The sequence below is a fragment of the Eulemur rufifrons genome, chromosome 7, assembly GCF_041146395.1.
Source record: "Eulemur rufifrons isolate Redbay chromosome 7, OSU_ERuf_1, whole genome shotgun sequence".
NCBI classification, from domain to species: domain Eukaryota; kingdom Metazoa; phylum Chordata; class Mammalia; order Primates; family Lemuridae; genus Eulemur; species Eulemur rufifrons.
This window is the reverse complement of record NC_090989.1, coordinates 62,611,773-62,628,872: the sequence shown is the minus strand read 5'-3', so window position 1 is coordinate 62,628,872 and position 17,100 is coordinate 62,611,773. Positions and strand designations below refer to the sequence as shown.

Sequence of the window (17,100 nt, the reverse complement as noted above, 5' to 3'; positions counted from 1 at the left end):
GAAAATTTTTTTAGAAATCTCAGATTTCTAAAAAACAGATTACGATCATGAAAGAAGGTTTTTTCATGGCCCCCAGTAGGGGAGCAATGAGAGCATGATCGTGTGGACAGAGGAGTGCACCCTGGGTGTGCACCAGGCATTGGGGTCGGGGGGATTCAGGAGCAGACAGAGCACCCAGCCCAACGAGCTCTCTAGCTCTGTTAGCCCTGGGTTAGAGGCACACACTCAGCCTTGGATAGTGGCTGAATGTAAGGTTTGCTAGAGGAGAGATTTTAAGAGCGAGGTGGGATGTCTAAGGAAGTATGTGGCTGGGTACCTGGAGTCCATGGATCTGAGAGGCAGAGAGAGGCCAGGGCTCAGGAAATGGAGATTTTCCAAGTGCTGCCTTTGTGCCTACCTCATCATCGGATGCCCCCAAATCTACTTGCTCCATCCTGCTACCATTTCAACATACTCGCTCCCTCTTTCCTCCCACCTTCCTCTGTTTCCAGCCTTGTCAGGGAGCTTTGGAGAAAAAGTGTTGGAAGGAAGGATGGTGATTGAATTGAGACTCAGTGATGATATATTACAACAAAATGTGGACTGTAGGGCATCAGAGAAATTTCAAAAGAGAAGTGCCTGGCTCCTGAGAACCAGTTTCATCAGTCATGAAATCAAGGAAGAAGTGAAGAAGAGGAAATAAAACTGTGGGTAAAAACACCATGCTGTTACCTCTGAGCAACTGCAAAAAGCCTCTGATCTCATTATCTGAGTTGAATCATGTCATGCAACCCACACTTCAGGGAAAAGAAGATCGCTGAGACCAACCCTACAACCTCCCCTTGAATTCAGATATGGAAACCGAGGCTCCACATGTAGAGTGGCTTGTCCAGACATGTATATGTCTGTGAATGTGTAGACAAGACTGGGTGGAGGGGTGATGTATGTGACCAACAAGAATAAGCAACGTAATGTGTGTGCACGTTGACATGAGACCTCTTCAAAGACAGCAGGATGTGGGTGATGGAACATGTAATGGTCAGTAAAGCCATTCCTCCTCTTGCTCCTCACTAACTTCTTATGGCATTGTGGTCACTTGAGAGTTCTTAGCTGAGAGAGCCTATTGGTTGGTTGGTTAGCTCCCACCTGAATCCATGAATAATTAGTTTGGTTCCCAGAGTGGCATTGAACCCAGAGTTTTGGATGTCACTACTTTCTTCCAGTAGCTGCCCACAGCTAGGATCCGAAGGGGTAAAGAGGAGAAACCGGACATCGAGATGGGTGCCTTGAAGGAGCCTGGCGTTCTGGAAGTCAGTGCAGTTGGGCTGTGGGGTACGAGGTGCATCCCCTGGAGGAAAACAAAACAAAACAAAACAAGAAGCATCCAAAATGAGGTCATCTGTTCGCAGAAGGAAGAAAGATGTCCTTAGAAGGAAGAAAGAAACAGGGGCTTACAGGCATGGGGTTTATCATCAGTCAGCTAGGGCAATAATCACTCATCATTTATTAAAGGTTGTGTCACTTCTGTAATCAAAACCTGTGAATATTTTTCATATTCGATATGAAAATGAAAAAATAACAGAGACTACGAATGCTGCTCAACTAGAGGAGAGAGATTAAATGCCATGGTGGAATGGCTATTGTTACGAGCTGAATTGAGTTTCACCTCCCAAATTTCATATGTTGAAGCCCTAACCCCGAATACCCCAGAAGGTATTTGGAGATACGGTCTTTACAAAGGTAATTAAAGTAAAATGATGCTGCTAGAGTGGGCCCTAATGCAATATGACTGGTGTCCTTTTAAGAAGAAGAAGTGTGGACACAGACAGAGGGAAGACGATGTGAAGACACAGGGAGAAGACAGCTCTTATAGATGGCCAAGGAGGAGGCTGGGAGCAGATCCTTCCTTCCCGGCCCTCAGAAAGAACCAACACTGCTGACACCTTGATCTCAGACTTCCAGCCTCCATGACTGTAGAACGATACATTTCCATTGTTTACACCACCCAACCTGCCCTGTTAAGGCAGCCCCAGTAAAACTAACAGAGACTTCTAAAAGGAGCCCTGGGCAACCAGATGGGAAGTCACCCTGGGGACCAGGCTGACTCTGGTCTGAACACTCCATCCCAGAAGGATTTCAAACTCCCTGCTCCAGCTTAATCACTTCTTGTCCTCCCTAGCGGTCCAGAGCCAGGCCATAGCCTTCCAGTGCCCAGCCCATGGAAAAGAGCTTAACAAGCTATACCTACTCTATAGCACCTTCCAATAGATACCTTTAAACTTGACATTTTCTGTCCAAGGTCATTAAAGGGCCTTTTAAAATACTGAACACAAAAGGCGGCGTGAAACTCCTACTTCCCAGGGAGCTGAAAATCTGGCCTGTCTTTAATACCCAGCATTCTTCCCCCATGTCCCCTTCTGTGATGAAGATGTGCGGTCCCTGACTCCCACACGGCCCACAGGGAGACAGGCAGGAGCAACAGGGAGCACTGACCTGCAGCATACAGCCCAGTTGTGGCGCTGTTGGCGGCTACCAAGCATTACTGCCGCAGGACAAAGCAATTCACAGAATCAGCTGTTCAGAGGACAGGTCCAGATTGAAGACTTCGGTTTGTGTGGGCCCCTTTGCCAAGTAAGACAGCACCTTTAGGTTTCTGGAGAGATTATTTACCATCAGAGGTAGGTGGGCCTGGGATGCTCTGGGATATGGTGCTATGAGTAAATGGGGGGAACCCCACCCTTGGAGAATACCTCCTGCAGCAAGGCCTTCTAGAGCAGCACTGAGGTGGCCCAGAGGTTTCCCCATCACCACTTCTGAGTCCCAAGCCTCATCCCCAGTCCCCATGCCGAGCCCTTCTGAGTAGCCAGGTCTTGGACACTCCTGAGATCAAGCCCTCTGGGAATGTGGCCCGCAGTACATGGGAGAGAAAGACCCCTGAGTCTACTACCGTATCTGCCGTCCCCAGCCTTTGGCTCCTTAAAGAGAATGAAAGGACTCTGCTTGAGCATGAGGTTTGAACCATGTTATTAATAAATCTGCTCTATTGGTCCTATAGGGAACCCTAGATGCATCAGAGAATTAAGAGTCCTTTTAAATGAGCATAATATATCACAAGCAAGCTCAGATAATCATCAAAGAATCAAAATCATCCAGACCACATTACCTAAATAAAACGTAATAAAATTAGAAACCACTAACAAGGCTGGGCACAGTGGCTCATGCCTATAATCCCAGCACTTTGGGAGGCTGAGGTGGGAGGATCGCTTGAGGCCAGGAGTTTGAGACCAGTCTGGGCAACATAGTGAGACCCCACCTCTACAAAAAATTAGCCAAGTGTGGTGGCACACGCCTATAGGAGCTCGAGGTTGCAGTGGGTATGATCACACCACTGCAATCACTCCAGCCTGGGTGACAGAGTGAGATCCTATCTCAAAAAAAAAAAAAAAAATCAATAACAAAAGGTATTTTAAAATACATTTGGAGATGTAAAACCACCCTTTTAAGCAATGTATGGTTTACAGGATAATCACAATGGAACTAGAGAATATTAAAAACTAAATGACAATAAAATGAGTACATATCAAAACTTGCAAAGACCTCTAAGTGCTAAAACAGCACTTAGAGGCATTAAGATAATGAATTGGGAGGCCATTAGACTGAGGCAGCTCTAGTGTTTGAGTTCCTAGAGAAGCTTAACTACACCCCAACTCATGGTGAACAGCTGTACCCTAGGAAAAGGAAACTTAAGGTTTACCAATCAGAAGCTGCCAACCAACCTCTCACTAGGGGCCTTAGGCTACTGCTCCATTGATTGAATGATTGATTGAGGCAGGGTGTTGCTCTGTCACCCAGGCTAGAGTGCAACAGCACAATCATCGTTCACTATAGCCTCTAACTCCTGGGCTCAAAAGATCCTCCCATCTCAGCCTCCCAAAATGCTGGGACTACAGGCATGAGCCACCACACCCAGCCTACTGCTCCACTTTAACTCATCAAATATCTCCTTTGCCTTGCTCCACATGCACCTTATAAAATGTTCTCCTCATGCCACTTCGGTGGAGCCCTGAAAAGCTTTCAGTCTGGAGCTGCCCAATTCATGCATCACTGTTTGCTAACAACAACAACAACAAAAAAAAACAAAACAAAACCTCTTTAAAATCTTAATGTGTCTACAGTTATCTTTCAATGGGGGAAATACATAACCTTACACACAAACGTTAGCGGGGAAATGGGAAACATTTAGATTAGGTAAATTAATCTCTTAACTCGGAAAAGAACACTACAGCAACTCCAAATAAAGAAGTATAGGGAAAGAAATATAAAGACAATAGTTGAAACTAAAGAAACAGAAAACTATGAAACACGAACAACATGGTTAGGAACTCAGTCATTGCAGTTTCTTAGGCCAAACTTCCTAGAGACCTCTTTGAGTTTCCCTTTCTCTCACATCCCACATATAAATGGTAAGTGAGTCCGTCCCATTGGCTTGACCATCAGAATAAAATATTCAGAATCCAACACTTCTCACCACCCACCCTGGTCCAAGCCACCATCATCTCCCAAAATTACTGCCCTAGCCTGTAACTGCTTTTCCCATCCTCACTCTTGGCCCCTTCAGTCTATTTGCAACACAGGAACCAGGTTTATCTTTTTATCAGCACCACGCTCTAACCAACTGAGCTAACCAGCCACTTAGGTTTATCTTTTTAAAAAGTAAGTCATGTCCCATCTCTGGGCAAAAGTCGAAATTTTCATTCAGATTAAAATCTGAAGCTCAGACTCGGGTGGGGCAAGGGCAATATACGGTAACCTAAACATTTGTGCCCCCATAATATGCTGAAATAAAAAAGAAAAAAAAATCTGAAGTCCCAACAATGACTACAAGGCCCTCTGTGATCTGATCCGCCTGCTCTAAGGGCCCTTTGTCTTAGCCTACAATCTATCGCTCACTCTGTTCCAGCCAGGAGTCCTCCTTGCTCACCCTCCTCCTGGACAGGTTCCTGGGAGGTCTTTGCACTGGCTGTGCCTTCTGCCTGGAATGTGTTTCGTTTAGGTACCTACATGGCTCACCCCCTTCTCCCTTCAAGACTTTGCTTGTCATATGCCACCTTTGCTGCTCTAACCATCCTATTTCAATTGGAACCTGCTTACACTCCTCACTTCATTTCTCTCAGTCTTCCTGACACTGATCAATTTATTTTTTTAGCAATCATCCCCTTCTAATCTACTATGGAATTTGCTAATTGATTATATTCATTGTTTATTGACTGTCTCCTCCATTAGAATGTACTTTCCAACAAGGCAGGGATTTTTATCCATTTTATTCAGTCTGCTGCCTAGAATAGTACCTGCCAACACAATAAATCCCAAAAGCTGGTCTGTTGAAAAGAACAATGAACTAGATGTGCTTTTGATAAGACAGAGTAAGGAAAAAAGAAGGAAGTCACAAGTAAACACTATCAAGAGTAAAAAGGGGATATAATTATAGACAAAGTAGATTTTTTAAACCATAAAAGAACATTTATACCCACCCAAAAGTTGAAAATATGAATATTTTTCTAGAAAATGGATAATTTCCTAGAAAAATAGAACTTACCAAAGCTTACTAAGAAAGAAAAAACAGATAATCAAATATTATCTGTAGTTTTAAATCTATCTGTCAAAAAGCTCTAACAGGCAAGACAGTTTTTCAGGAAGTTCTACCAATCCCAAAGTCCCTATATTGCTCCAGGCAATAGAACTAGGAGGGAAACAGATTCCCAACTATGATAATAACCAAAATATCAAAACTGGACAAGGACAGAAGAAGAAAGAAAATCTAAACACCACTTTCACTTCTAAACATAGACACAAAAAATCCTAGATAAAAGTTCAGCAAATCTAAATTCATCAAGGATAACATGAACAAAAAGTACATCATGGGCCCCATACAATGGCTCAGGCCTGTAATCCTAGCACTCTGGGAGGCCGACACAGGAGGATCGCGTTAGGTCAGGAGTTCAAGATCAGCTTGAGCAAGAGTGAGACCCGTCTCTACAAAAAATAGAAAAAAATTAGTCGGGCATGGTGGCATGCACCTATAGTCCCAGCTACTCAGGAGGCTGAGGTAGGAGGATCGCTTGAGCCCGGAGTTTGAAGTTGCAGTGAGCTATGATGACTCCACTGCACTCTAGCCCAGGCAACAGAACGAGACCCTGTCTCAAAAAACAAAAACAAAAAAGGATTTCATGGACAAGCAAGGTCAAATCCAAAGAATCAAAGGATGTTTTAATATTAGAAAATGTATTAATATAACTCACATATGAACAACTTAAGAAGAAAAACCAAATGATCATCTCAACAGATGCACAAAAAAGAATACTTGACAAAATTCAACACCCAACACTTCTTAATGTAGGAAAGGATAGCTACCAAAAGCCTGAGGATCAGACTTATTGGTGAAACATTAGAAGCATTCCACTTAGAACTGGAAACAAACACCAATGTCTGCTATCACTGCTTCTATTAAATACCATACTAGTTGTCCTAGTCCTAGCCCGTAAAACAAGACAATACAATGGGATAAAGTTTATAAAGTTTAGAGAGGGAGAGACAAAAGTTGCCAATATTTGAAGACGATAGAACTGTCAATCATTCAAGAGCATGGAGTATGGCAGAGTGAATCACATTCAGATACTGCCTCTCCCCAACCACCACTCCAACCAAAGAGCAATGACAGGTGAGTATCAAAAGAGAGAGATGAAAAGACATTGACGATCTCAGATATAAAAATACTACCTTCACGAAAAAGAAAAAGAACAGAAATGCAACATGGTGCTGGGTGCCAGGTCTGGGAGAAGGCAGTGGTTATAAGAATTCAGCTCTGTTAAGGTCAGACGTGAGGACCAGCACCAGGCCCACCTTGCAGCCAGCGATGGAGAGGGGCTTTTCAACTCTTGAAAGGAAGGGCAAAAACAAAAACAAAACAAACAAAACACAGCTATTGACTTGCTGCCTGGGGCTAGCGCTTTATTTAGGGAGGCAGGATAGAAAGACCAGGCCTGGCTAAGGGGTTAAGACTGGACTGTCTGGCTCCCTGGCTGGAGGAGAGACTGTGAAGATGGAGCGGTGGGAGCCGGCTGGGGGAGCTGAGAGGTGGGGGGTTGGCGGGGGGCGGGGGGAGGAGAGAGGCCACAACCGAACTTTTCATTGAAAAGTTAAAATGAAAAAGTTAAAATTAAAAGTTCAAATGAAACTAATCTAGTATGTTAGATGCCAAGATAATAGTTATCTTTGGCGTGGTAGTGACTAAGAAGGGGCATAGAGGATGAGTTTTAGGATCCTGGTAACGTTTCATTTCTTGATCTGCATGATGATTACACAGGTGAATTCGCTCTGAAAATTTATTAATCTGTGTAGTAAGAATTTGTGAACCTTTCTGTATATATGTTGTACTTTAATAAAAAGTTTACTTAGAGGCTGGGCGTGGTGGCTCACGCCTATAATCCTAGCACCCTGGGAGGCCAGGATGGGAGGATCACTTGAGGTCAGGAGTTTGAGACCAGCCTGAGCAAAAGCCAGACCCCATCTCTACCAAAAATAGAAAAACTTAGCCAGGCATGGTGGTACGTGCCTGTAGTCTCAGCTACTCAGGAGGCTGAGGCAGGAGTATCACTTAAGCCCAGAAGTTTGAGGTTGCAGTGAGCTGTGATGATACTACTACACTCTATGCAGGGCAACAGAGTGAGACTCTGTCTCAAAAAAGAAAAATAATTAATTAAAAGTAAATAAATAAATAATGTACTTAGGACCGGTCCACGGCCTGTTAGGAGCCGGGCTGCACAGAAGGAGGTGAGCAGCAGGTAAGCCAGCACAGCTTCATCTGTGTTTACAGCCGCTTCCCATCGCTGGCATCACTGCAGGAGCTCCGCCTGCTGTCAGATCAGTGGTGGCGTTAGATTCTCATAGGAGCGCAAACCCTACTGTAAACTGCGCATTCGAGGGATCTAGGTTGCAGCTATTTATAAGAATCTAATGCCTGATGATCTGAGGTGGAGCTGAGGCAGTGATGCCGGGCAGGTGCTGGGGAGCGGCTGCAAGTACAGATTATCATTAGCAGAGAGGTTTGACTGCACAGAGACCATAATAAATCAATTGTTTGCACACTCATATCAAAACCCTATCAGTGGGTGGCAAGTGACAATGTAATAATAATAGAAATAAAGTGTACAGTAAATGTAACGCACTTGAATCATCCTGAAACCATCCCCCTACCATCCCATGGTCCATGGAAAAGTTGTCTTCCATAAAACCAATCCCTGGTGCCAAAAAGGTTGGGGACCAGTGCTCTAAAGGAAGAGAATGGGAGAAAAAGCAGTATTTTGAAAAGCTAATAGCTAAGAATTTTCTGTAAATTAAAAAAGGAATGAGTGCTTCAATCAAAAATTATTCTCAGGGTAATGAGCAAGATATAAATAAATAAAGCAAGCTATTCTAGGCAGACCAAAGGATAACTGTAGAACATCAAGGATTAAAACATATTCTTAAAAATTCCCAAATACATTGAAAAACTTAAAACAAATGGATACTTTTCCAGAAAAATATAATTTACTGAAACTGACTCAAGAGGAGCTAGAAAACCCACATAAACCTCACAGAATCAGAAAATTGAATTGGCAACCAAGAGTTTTCTCTAGCCATCAAATATATTGGAGCCAGATGGTTTTATATGAAAACTCTACCAAATCTTTAAAGTACAAATAACCTCTACATGATATAAGCTGTTTCATAGAATAGAAATTTATTTTATGAGGTTATAATAACCTAGTATCAAAACCAGACAAGGGCAATATGAGAAAGAAAATGATAAACAGCTGGGTGTGGTGGCTCACGCCTGTAATCCTAGCACTCTGGTAGGCGAGGCAGGAGATCATTTGAGGTCAGGAGTTTGAGACCAGCCTGAGCAACAGCAAGACCACATCTCTCCAAAAAATAGAAAAATTAGCCAGGCATCGTGGTGTGCCTGTAGTCCCACCTATTCAGGAGGCTGAGGCACTCTTGTCGGGGCAACAGAGTAAGACTTGGTCTCAAAAAAAAAGGAAAAAAGTGTCCTAGAAGGAGTTCTAAGGCCTTTCCTCCCTTTAACCACTTTCCTTCTCTCCAAAGGGTCGTATGTTCTATCTGATTTGTATTCCAGTTTAATTGGCACAATCTTCAAGCCCCAGTGTTTTTAAACTTGCAAAATAAAATTCTTTTCTCTTTGGCTAAATTCTAGGTATTTTCCACTACAAAAGCAATACAAAGGAATATATAAGTATATGCCATCTATGTCTGTTTATGTATACACTTTTTTCCTGAAAAGAATCCAAGAAAATGTGAGGAGAATTTGCCTTTGGGTAGAAGAAGTATGGACAGGAAAGTTTAAGATTTCTAATCTTACTTTTTAGTGATCAGCAGGGATTACCCAGGTAGAGAGATTGTGGACTATCTCCAGCACCAGCACCCCTTTCTTCTTTGTACTGTTCTGAATTTTTAAAAACAGTAATAGAGACTTATTATAGAAAGCTTAGAAAATACATACAAGTAGATGGAAGAAAATATTGTCTGTAGCCCACCATCCAGACACAAATATATTTTAACATTTTAATGTATTTCATTCCTTTTTTTTTGCTCTTTCATGAGTAAATTTTTAAAAAATTATAAAATACTTTTAAGACATAATAATGTTCAGTAAATAATATGACAATATAGTCCCCTGCTGCCTTTGGAGCACATGTGGCCTTCTGGATCCTTGAGTATGTCCTTTTGACTGAATCCAAGTTTTACAGAACAGATCCTTTTAATAAAGGGAAGTTTGGATTTGGTGGAGGGGCTGTACTTGGGGATCTGGAGGGCCCCACGTACCCTTGAGGCTGGAGGTTCCCCACCCCACCACAATGTGAAAAGTTTAAGATGGTTTCTGAAAATGGAATCACTGGGTCCCAAGGTAATTTACCAGTGTAGCCAAATTGCTCTCCAAAGCAGCTGATACAATTTACATCTCCCCCAGAAATGTATAGGATCCTGTGTCCCCTCTCACTGGTATTTAGTGTTGCCAGATTATTTAATTTTTGCCAATTGATAGGAATGAAATATTACGGCTTTGTCATTTTAATTTGCCCTTTAGCGCTAATTAATAGAGTTGAACTTCTTTTCATACATTGTGATTTCCTTTTCTATGAAACTTGTTCATGTAGTTTGTTCACTCTTCTACTGACCTGTTCATTTTATCTCATTGATTTGTGTCAGATTCCTTATATATTCTTGACACGAATCCCTTGTTTATAATACGTATTACAAAAAAGACTTCTTTTTAGCCTATGACTTGTTTTTTATTTTTATTTTTTGCTTGTGTTTTTCTACAAAAGCCTAGAGAATAAAATTTATCAATCTTTTATCTTATGATTTGTGCTTCTGGTGTCTCATTTAAGCCATCTTCCCATAAAGATAATCTCTCGTATTTTCTTCTAAATATTATGGGCTAGCTCACTCAGACTAAGATCACCAAAGACAGAGTGCTAGGGTTATAGGTGTTAGCCACCGTGCCCCACCTCGAATACTGTTTTGTCAAAAGACATGAAAAGTGTTAAAGAGAAAGAGAGTGTTCTAGGAAGTGGGCACCAATATTCCCTGGGAAAGAACTGGGCAGATGGGCTTCCCTGGTTCTAGAATAGTTTTTCTCTGGTATGGTTACCCCCTGGTAGAGGTATTAGGCACTGGGGCAGGGACAAATTATTGTGGTAGGAGAGAGCACATGTGAAGCTGAACAGCACCTTTAAAAGCCACCCACGTAATGTAAGCAGTTATTAATAAGGGACAATGTGTTTGGACTATATGAAAGCTCACTGTAGTATATGTCCAATTGTTCTATAAATCTAAAACTATTTTTAAATAAATGTTTCATTTCTCTTTTTAATGTCAAAAAATAAAAAGCCACCCACAGATACAGGGAGTGCACGCACGCATGCACATTGAACTTTGGAGCAAGGAGGGGTGCTGAGCAGAGGAATGATGGGTTGCAAGGAAGATACAATCATGGAAGCCCCCTTGGAAGACGTGAAGAACGGAAATTAACCCAAAGGCAATATGAGCAACTCCAGACAGAAGCATGGCATAGTCTAGAGCTGGGGAATGAGAATTAAATGTCTTATGGGGAAGATCTGCTGTTGGGTGCAGAGGGAGGGGACCTTTCTGAGAACGGGGCCACTGCTTGGGGGAGGGGAGAGTCTTCCGAGAACCCGTGTCTTCTGATTCTTTAGCAGGGGAAAGATACAATGCAAATGGCATCTGAGGGAAGTCGTGCTAACAGGCATCTGTGGTTAGCAGGGACTAGCTATCAGCCAAGACGGAGGGCAAGCCTAAACTTGAGTTGGGTGACAGGATTAAGAAGGACATCTAGGTTGGTCTGAGTCCAGTGGCAGTAGTGTTTACAACTAACTGATCACAACCAGTTACAGATTTCTTTGTACCCTCTCCACTCCTACTGCTTCACTTGACCAGCCTTAAATAAAAGAAAAAAGGAAAGAAAAAGAAATGAGAAAAAAAAAAAAGGGACATCTAACACTCTCAATGACAAACAAAATCATTATTAGTTTGGAAAATTCAAATTTTAACATTAAACATATCTTGGAACAGTGGCTATTTATAGAATGAAAAGGAATATTTTGTAATTAAATTTTATTTTCTTAGAATCATCCTGGCTTGTGTAAGGCAAAAAATGATTGTAATATGGCTTTGAGAAAAATGAGTCAAACAACCAGGGGAAGTTCAATTTCTGTGACCTGAGAAAGTGTCCTGTTTACCATCATTCCTCTTATGATAGTAGGGTTTTTTCCCCTGTTTTAAATTCACCTCAGGAGAGGCAAAGGACTTTTAGGGGACGTTCAGGCAGTTAGTCCTACATAAGTAGTTTGAGATATACGATCGTTGACTGAAATAAGTCCCACCCCAGGCCTGAGCCCCCGGCTTACCTGAGCGTCCAACGCTGCCACAGAGCCACAAAAAAAGCCCCCACAAGCAGAAGCGTCTCCCCCAGAGGCCTGGGGGCATTGCTGAGCGGGAAGTCCTAACGCCTAAGGCCAAGGAGACCCACAGCCGGACCTCTCACCAGACGTCCACTCGGGTCTCACTAATCATTAACTGACCTCATGACCGGTAAAAGAAAAATAAAGTCTTCCTGTTTATTCAAACTCCAGAGTTTTCAGTTTCTTCTCAATGAAAACAAATACACTTTCCTTTTTCTTTTTCTTTTTTTTTTTTTTTTTAACCAGGGGACATTGAAACACACTGTCCTTCCTCTCAGAGCCAAACATGATCAGGAAACTTTTCTGTACCTCTCCCATTTCCCCTTATAAAATGTCAGTAATAACCAAGGCAGAAGTCTTTCATCTCCAGGTGGCCACAAAGCCCTCATTGTACTGGAGTTACTATCTGTGAACTTGTTTGTCTTCCTAGGAAGAATCTGAGCGACTTGAGAGCAAAGACCTTCTCTACATTTTTGAAGCCCCAGTGTCTACCGCCGAGCTGAGCCAATAATACACGGTAAGTGTACGTTTAATGCACAGAATGGAGGAAGATGGAGTTTGCTCTGGAGAGTACTATACGTTCATAGAATCTGGGGGCTAGAAGTAAAGCCCAGCCTCTAAGAACAGATGTTCAGGCCAGGCACAGTGGCTCATGCCTGTAATCCTAGCACTTTGGAAAGCCAAGTCGGGAGGATCACTTGAGGCCAGGAGTTTGAGACCAGCCTGAGCAAGAGCAAAACCCTGTCTCTACAAAAAATAGAAAAATTAGCTAGGTGTGGTGGTGCATGCCTGTAGTCCCAGCTACTTGGGAGGCTGAGGAAGGACGATCGCTGGAGCCCAGGAGTTTGAGGTTGCTGTGAGCTATGATGACACCACTGCACTCTGGCCCAGCCAACACAGTGAGATCCTGTCTCAGAAAAAAAATAAAACTACAAGAGCATGCGGTTGAAAAATAAATCTCCATCCTCCTCCCCGAGGTTCCCCAGATCCCATAGAAGCCAGTCATTGTCACCATTTTCTTGCATATCCTTTTAGAGATATTCTAGCTCACTCTTTTTAGATTTTTACACACTTATTGACTTACTACATACACGTTTTTGATCTTTGCTTTTCACACTAAAAAAAAATACTTTAGGCTGTCTCATTCTTTCTTTAAGATTGCATATAACCCCATTAGATAGAATGTGTCATGAAATTGTAGCGCCCAACCCAGAATGGCTCAAGCCCTTATCCTACTCGATTTTCAGAAAGTCCAAATTTTTGCCAGGTTCCTCTCCAATATGAGGTGAAGAGCATGATTTTGGAGTCTCCACTCCTGATGTACAGTGTATACTGCATGTGATATGTGCATACACACACACACAAACACACACGCACACGCACATATAGGCACCTTCTCAGGACAAGTCATAATGTATGAGCATAGCATAGCACAGTTTTCAGGTGGCCGTGCACTGACCCAGTTTTCCCCCCTTTCTTGCTTGTAGTTCTCAAGAATAACTGTAGGATATGCTGGGAATACAACATCCTGAGATAGTGGGAACTGGCCAGAACAGCCTAGGCTCTGTTCCAGTCTCCCAGGCCCAACTCCTGAAACGGGATGTCCTTCATAGCTTTAGTCAAGTGTGTCCTGTTGTCCTGGAGTAGAAAACCCAGGTAGGCTGCTTCCTTGGCCCTCTGCAGTGGTGCAGGTGCAATGTGTGCAGATGAGTCTCCATTTGCCCAGGGCTGCTCTTGTCAGGTCTGGCCTCTTGGTGGACTGTTGTCCTGGTTCTTTGGCTCCTTGCTTGGAGGAATCACCAGCAGGCTGGTGTGACAGAGTGACCACAGACAGGAAGCAATTCCACAAAAAGAGCTTTTATTGCAGAAAAGATGGAAACTATACAAGGTGAAAAGAAGTTCCAGAGAGAGGAATGTCAGTCTCCATGAGTGGAGAAAGAGGTTAAGGACTCCCAGGTGGTTCCCTTTTATTGGCATGGTCTGGGAGAGGGCTTACAGGGGTGTGGGATGTTACCGCACAATTGATATACATGACTAACAGGTGTTCTGTGTTTTTCTGCAGTCCCTTCCCCTCATTGGTCTCTGGCTTCACGCCTGGGAACCGCGCTCCTGGCTGTACCTGCCACCTGCAGATTTGGTCCCTGCCTCACACTCTCCTGAGCCTTGGGGGGCCATCTCCCCATGAATCCTAGGCTTCTGCTGTCCCTGCTGCCCAGCTGTAAGTGACAAGACCACTTCAGGTAACGTGTGTGTGTGTGTGTGTGTGTGTGTGTTATGTCAGGCGAGCTGGTAACCAGTTTATGGTGAACCTGCCTCCTGCTTAGGACAATCCAGATTCTTATGGGAAAAGAGAACATTTCGTGCCCCTTTTACCCCAAACCATGTAATTTTAGTTTCATTTTAAGACATCTATATTTTGTCTCTATTTTCTCAGAAAAATAGGTGGCAAAGGAAATTAGAAATTTACCCCGAAATATGACATTTTGATATTCTGGATTTGTTAGGTAGATAGAGAGGGATTCCAGGTCCCCTAGGGATGGAAGTGGGTGCTGTTGCCTTGGTGTAATTGCCCCACCTGGGAAGAAGGACATGGATGGGCCCCAGCCCCCATCTTGACCCTGCCCCATCCTAATCCTCTCCTGAGCAACTGCCATACCTGGGGAGGAGGGAATACCTTATGAATCAGCCAATCATAACTTAGCGAGCCAGTTGCAAAAGAATGCAGAGGACTCTCTAGCCCATGGGCCAGTCAGCATAGGTACCATAGAGTCTGGAAGTGACCTAGAACACCTGGCATGTGTAGTCTAAGACTCAGGTCATGCAACTCCCAACTGTCTGATCAAAGTGGTTCCATGGTTGTGACCTCTGAACCACGAGGGAGGTCCCAATCCAGGCACTGTAAAATAAGACGCAAACCATAACCAGGCCCCTTTTGGCCTCTTCCATTTGCTCTCCCTTTGCTACCACAGTGGATCTGGTCGTCATCTGTGGTGTACATATCACGCTCTGTAAACCTATGTCTTCCTCTTTCTCTACAATCCTATCCTTCTTTCCTCAATAAATCTCATTTTCGTGCTTGCCTTACTTTGGTGTGTGTCTGGTCATTCTTCAGCCATGAGTGCACCAAGAACCGACATTTCAGATTGAAACCTGACTGACCGAAGAAGCCTCAAGGTCTCTCTGACCTTCCCTCACACCCGCCACCACCAGGGACTCCCCCCAAATCGTTGACATTTCTTTATCTGCTTGAGATTAGGACCCACCTAGGATTACAATTGTGCTTTTCATTCCCTTCCTGTAAGACCAAGGGTGTGATCACACCTAAACAGACTCTTTAAGAATATAGTGTCCCACCTCTCAGACTCATTTCAATTCCAAAAGGGAACTGTTTACTAGTAAGTCTTCCGTCTCCATCCATTCATCCTCCCTGGTGGTCCTTTGTTGCTCCTTAACAGAATTCCTCTTTTCGCCTCCCATAACCCATTTTACCAGAAAGACATATAAGCTTCTGAACCCTCTGGGGAGTTGAATCTTCATTTTTAGGCGATCCCCATGCATATACCTGAAATAAATTTGATAATTCTTATTAATTCTTATTTATCTGGTTTGTTGTGAGTTGAGTTTTCAGAGAAGCTTCCCACGGCAAGGGGGAAGTTTTGCCTTCGCCCCCACAGTAGACGCCAGCTTTACATTTGCTCAGATAAAGGACCCCTTGTGGCTTTGACAGAACAGAGAAGTTGTGTGCCTTCCAGGTGACACCAAGCTTGCAAGTGTTGAGAGAGACTGAAAATTGTAGTAGCCTTTAAATCCTTAAGTGCTTCTCATTGCGTGTGCAGTGCAAGGTGGTACCAGGAGAAAGCTGAAGGGAGAGAAAACCCTGTGAGCCCCTGGGTCATGTCAAAAGTTTCCCAAGAGCTGAAAGCACTGGCTGTAAGTGATCATCTGGGGATTTCCCCTGGTCTGCTAGGTCTGCTATTAGTATTTGATGACAGGCTGGTGGAAAGAAGACCCTAGATATATTTTTTTTAAAAGCTATTAGTTAATATATAGATAGTATATGTTGACATGTCTCCTTCTACTTTTTGTTTGAGGGCTTATCATGTGCCAGATGCTATTCTATGTAGAATGTACAACAATCCCAGAAAGTAGGTACTGTTCTTAGCCCTATTTTATACATGTGGAAACAGAGGCAGAGCAAGGCTAAATAACTTCCCAAGGCTACACAAAGTGGCACAGCATGGATTTGAATCTGAAAAACTGCCACCAATAAACACATCCTTATCTGCTACACGAAATATAGGTTCCCTAGTCTCATGCCCACCACATCCCTCAAGGTAGGCACTATTAGCCTCATCTTACATTAGTCCTCTGTAACCTGAGAGCTGGGTTTCAATGGCAGCTGTCCACAAAAGACCACAGAGCATGCCTTTTCTTAGGCCTAACTACGTGGCAATTACCATCTTCCTGCAACAGGGAAAAAATGCACACCTTCAGAGAATGGCCTCCTTCCAGGTCTCCTGGATTTGATGCTTGGTGGCTAAGGGGATGCCAGAAAGCCCACCTCACCCCAAAAACATCACCTCCTGTAGAACGGTTTCTCTTGGAAATCACCCTGCTGGAAGGAGATCCATTTGTTTGCTCAAGGGCATGTTTCTTGATTTCGTTCATCCGGGTCCTACCTTCCCTATTCCTGCCATAGCCCCTATACTAATATGAATGTAAAGTTTTTATTTAAATGAGCTTTACTAAGTGTATTTTAGAAGGAAGATTCCTCTTAAGAAGACACAGCCAGCTGCTTAAGTGGGCTGACAGGTTCACTGTGTCACCTCCATCTGCTGGCTTTGACAATGGGGAGTGTTGTCCACATACCAGCCCAAATGATGGGAAACACTGGTTTGAAGCACAGTCTTCTATTAATAAATACAGACTTCTATCTGCAGCTCTGTGGATTGGGAGAGACCAAAGGATTCTTTCTTTGATCCTGTCCCCAACTACAGACAGCCCCATTGTAGACTCATATTCTTTGGATGTGAAAAGTGTTGAAAGTCCATGGATCCAAGCCCAGAGACCCCGAGAGAGG

General features: G+C 43.4%; 1 protein-coding gene across 3 annotated transcripts in view; it reads right to left on the bottom strand.

Moving 5' to 3' along the window:
• PLA1A (phospholipase A1 member A) overlaps positions 1 to 12,108 on the bottom strand; it is a 29,348-nt gene extending 17,240 nt beyond the window's left edge. For all 3 annotated transcript variants that reach the window (XR_011234009.1, XM_069475096.1, XM_069475097.1), the window contains exons 1-2: positions 11,967 to 12,108; positions 1,126 to 1,327 (exon numbers count right to left, since the gene is read on the bottom strand). Coding sequence is in view for 2 of the 3 variants with exons in the window: in XM_069475096.1 (XP_069331197.1) it covers positions 1,126 to 1,327; positions 11,967 to 12,045 (281 nt within the window). In the remaining variant the exon portion in view is untranslated. The remainder of the gene's footprint in view (positions 1 to 1,125; positions 1,328 to 11,966) is intronic.
• Positions 12,109 to 17,100: the final 4,992 nt, after the last annotated feature.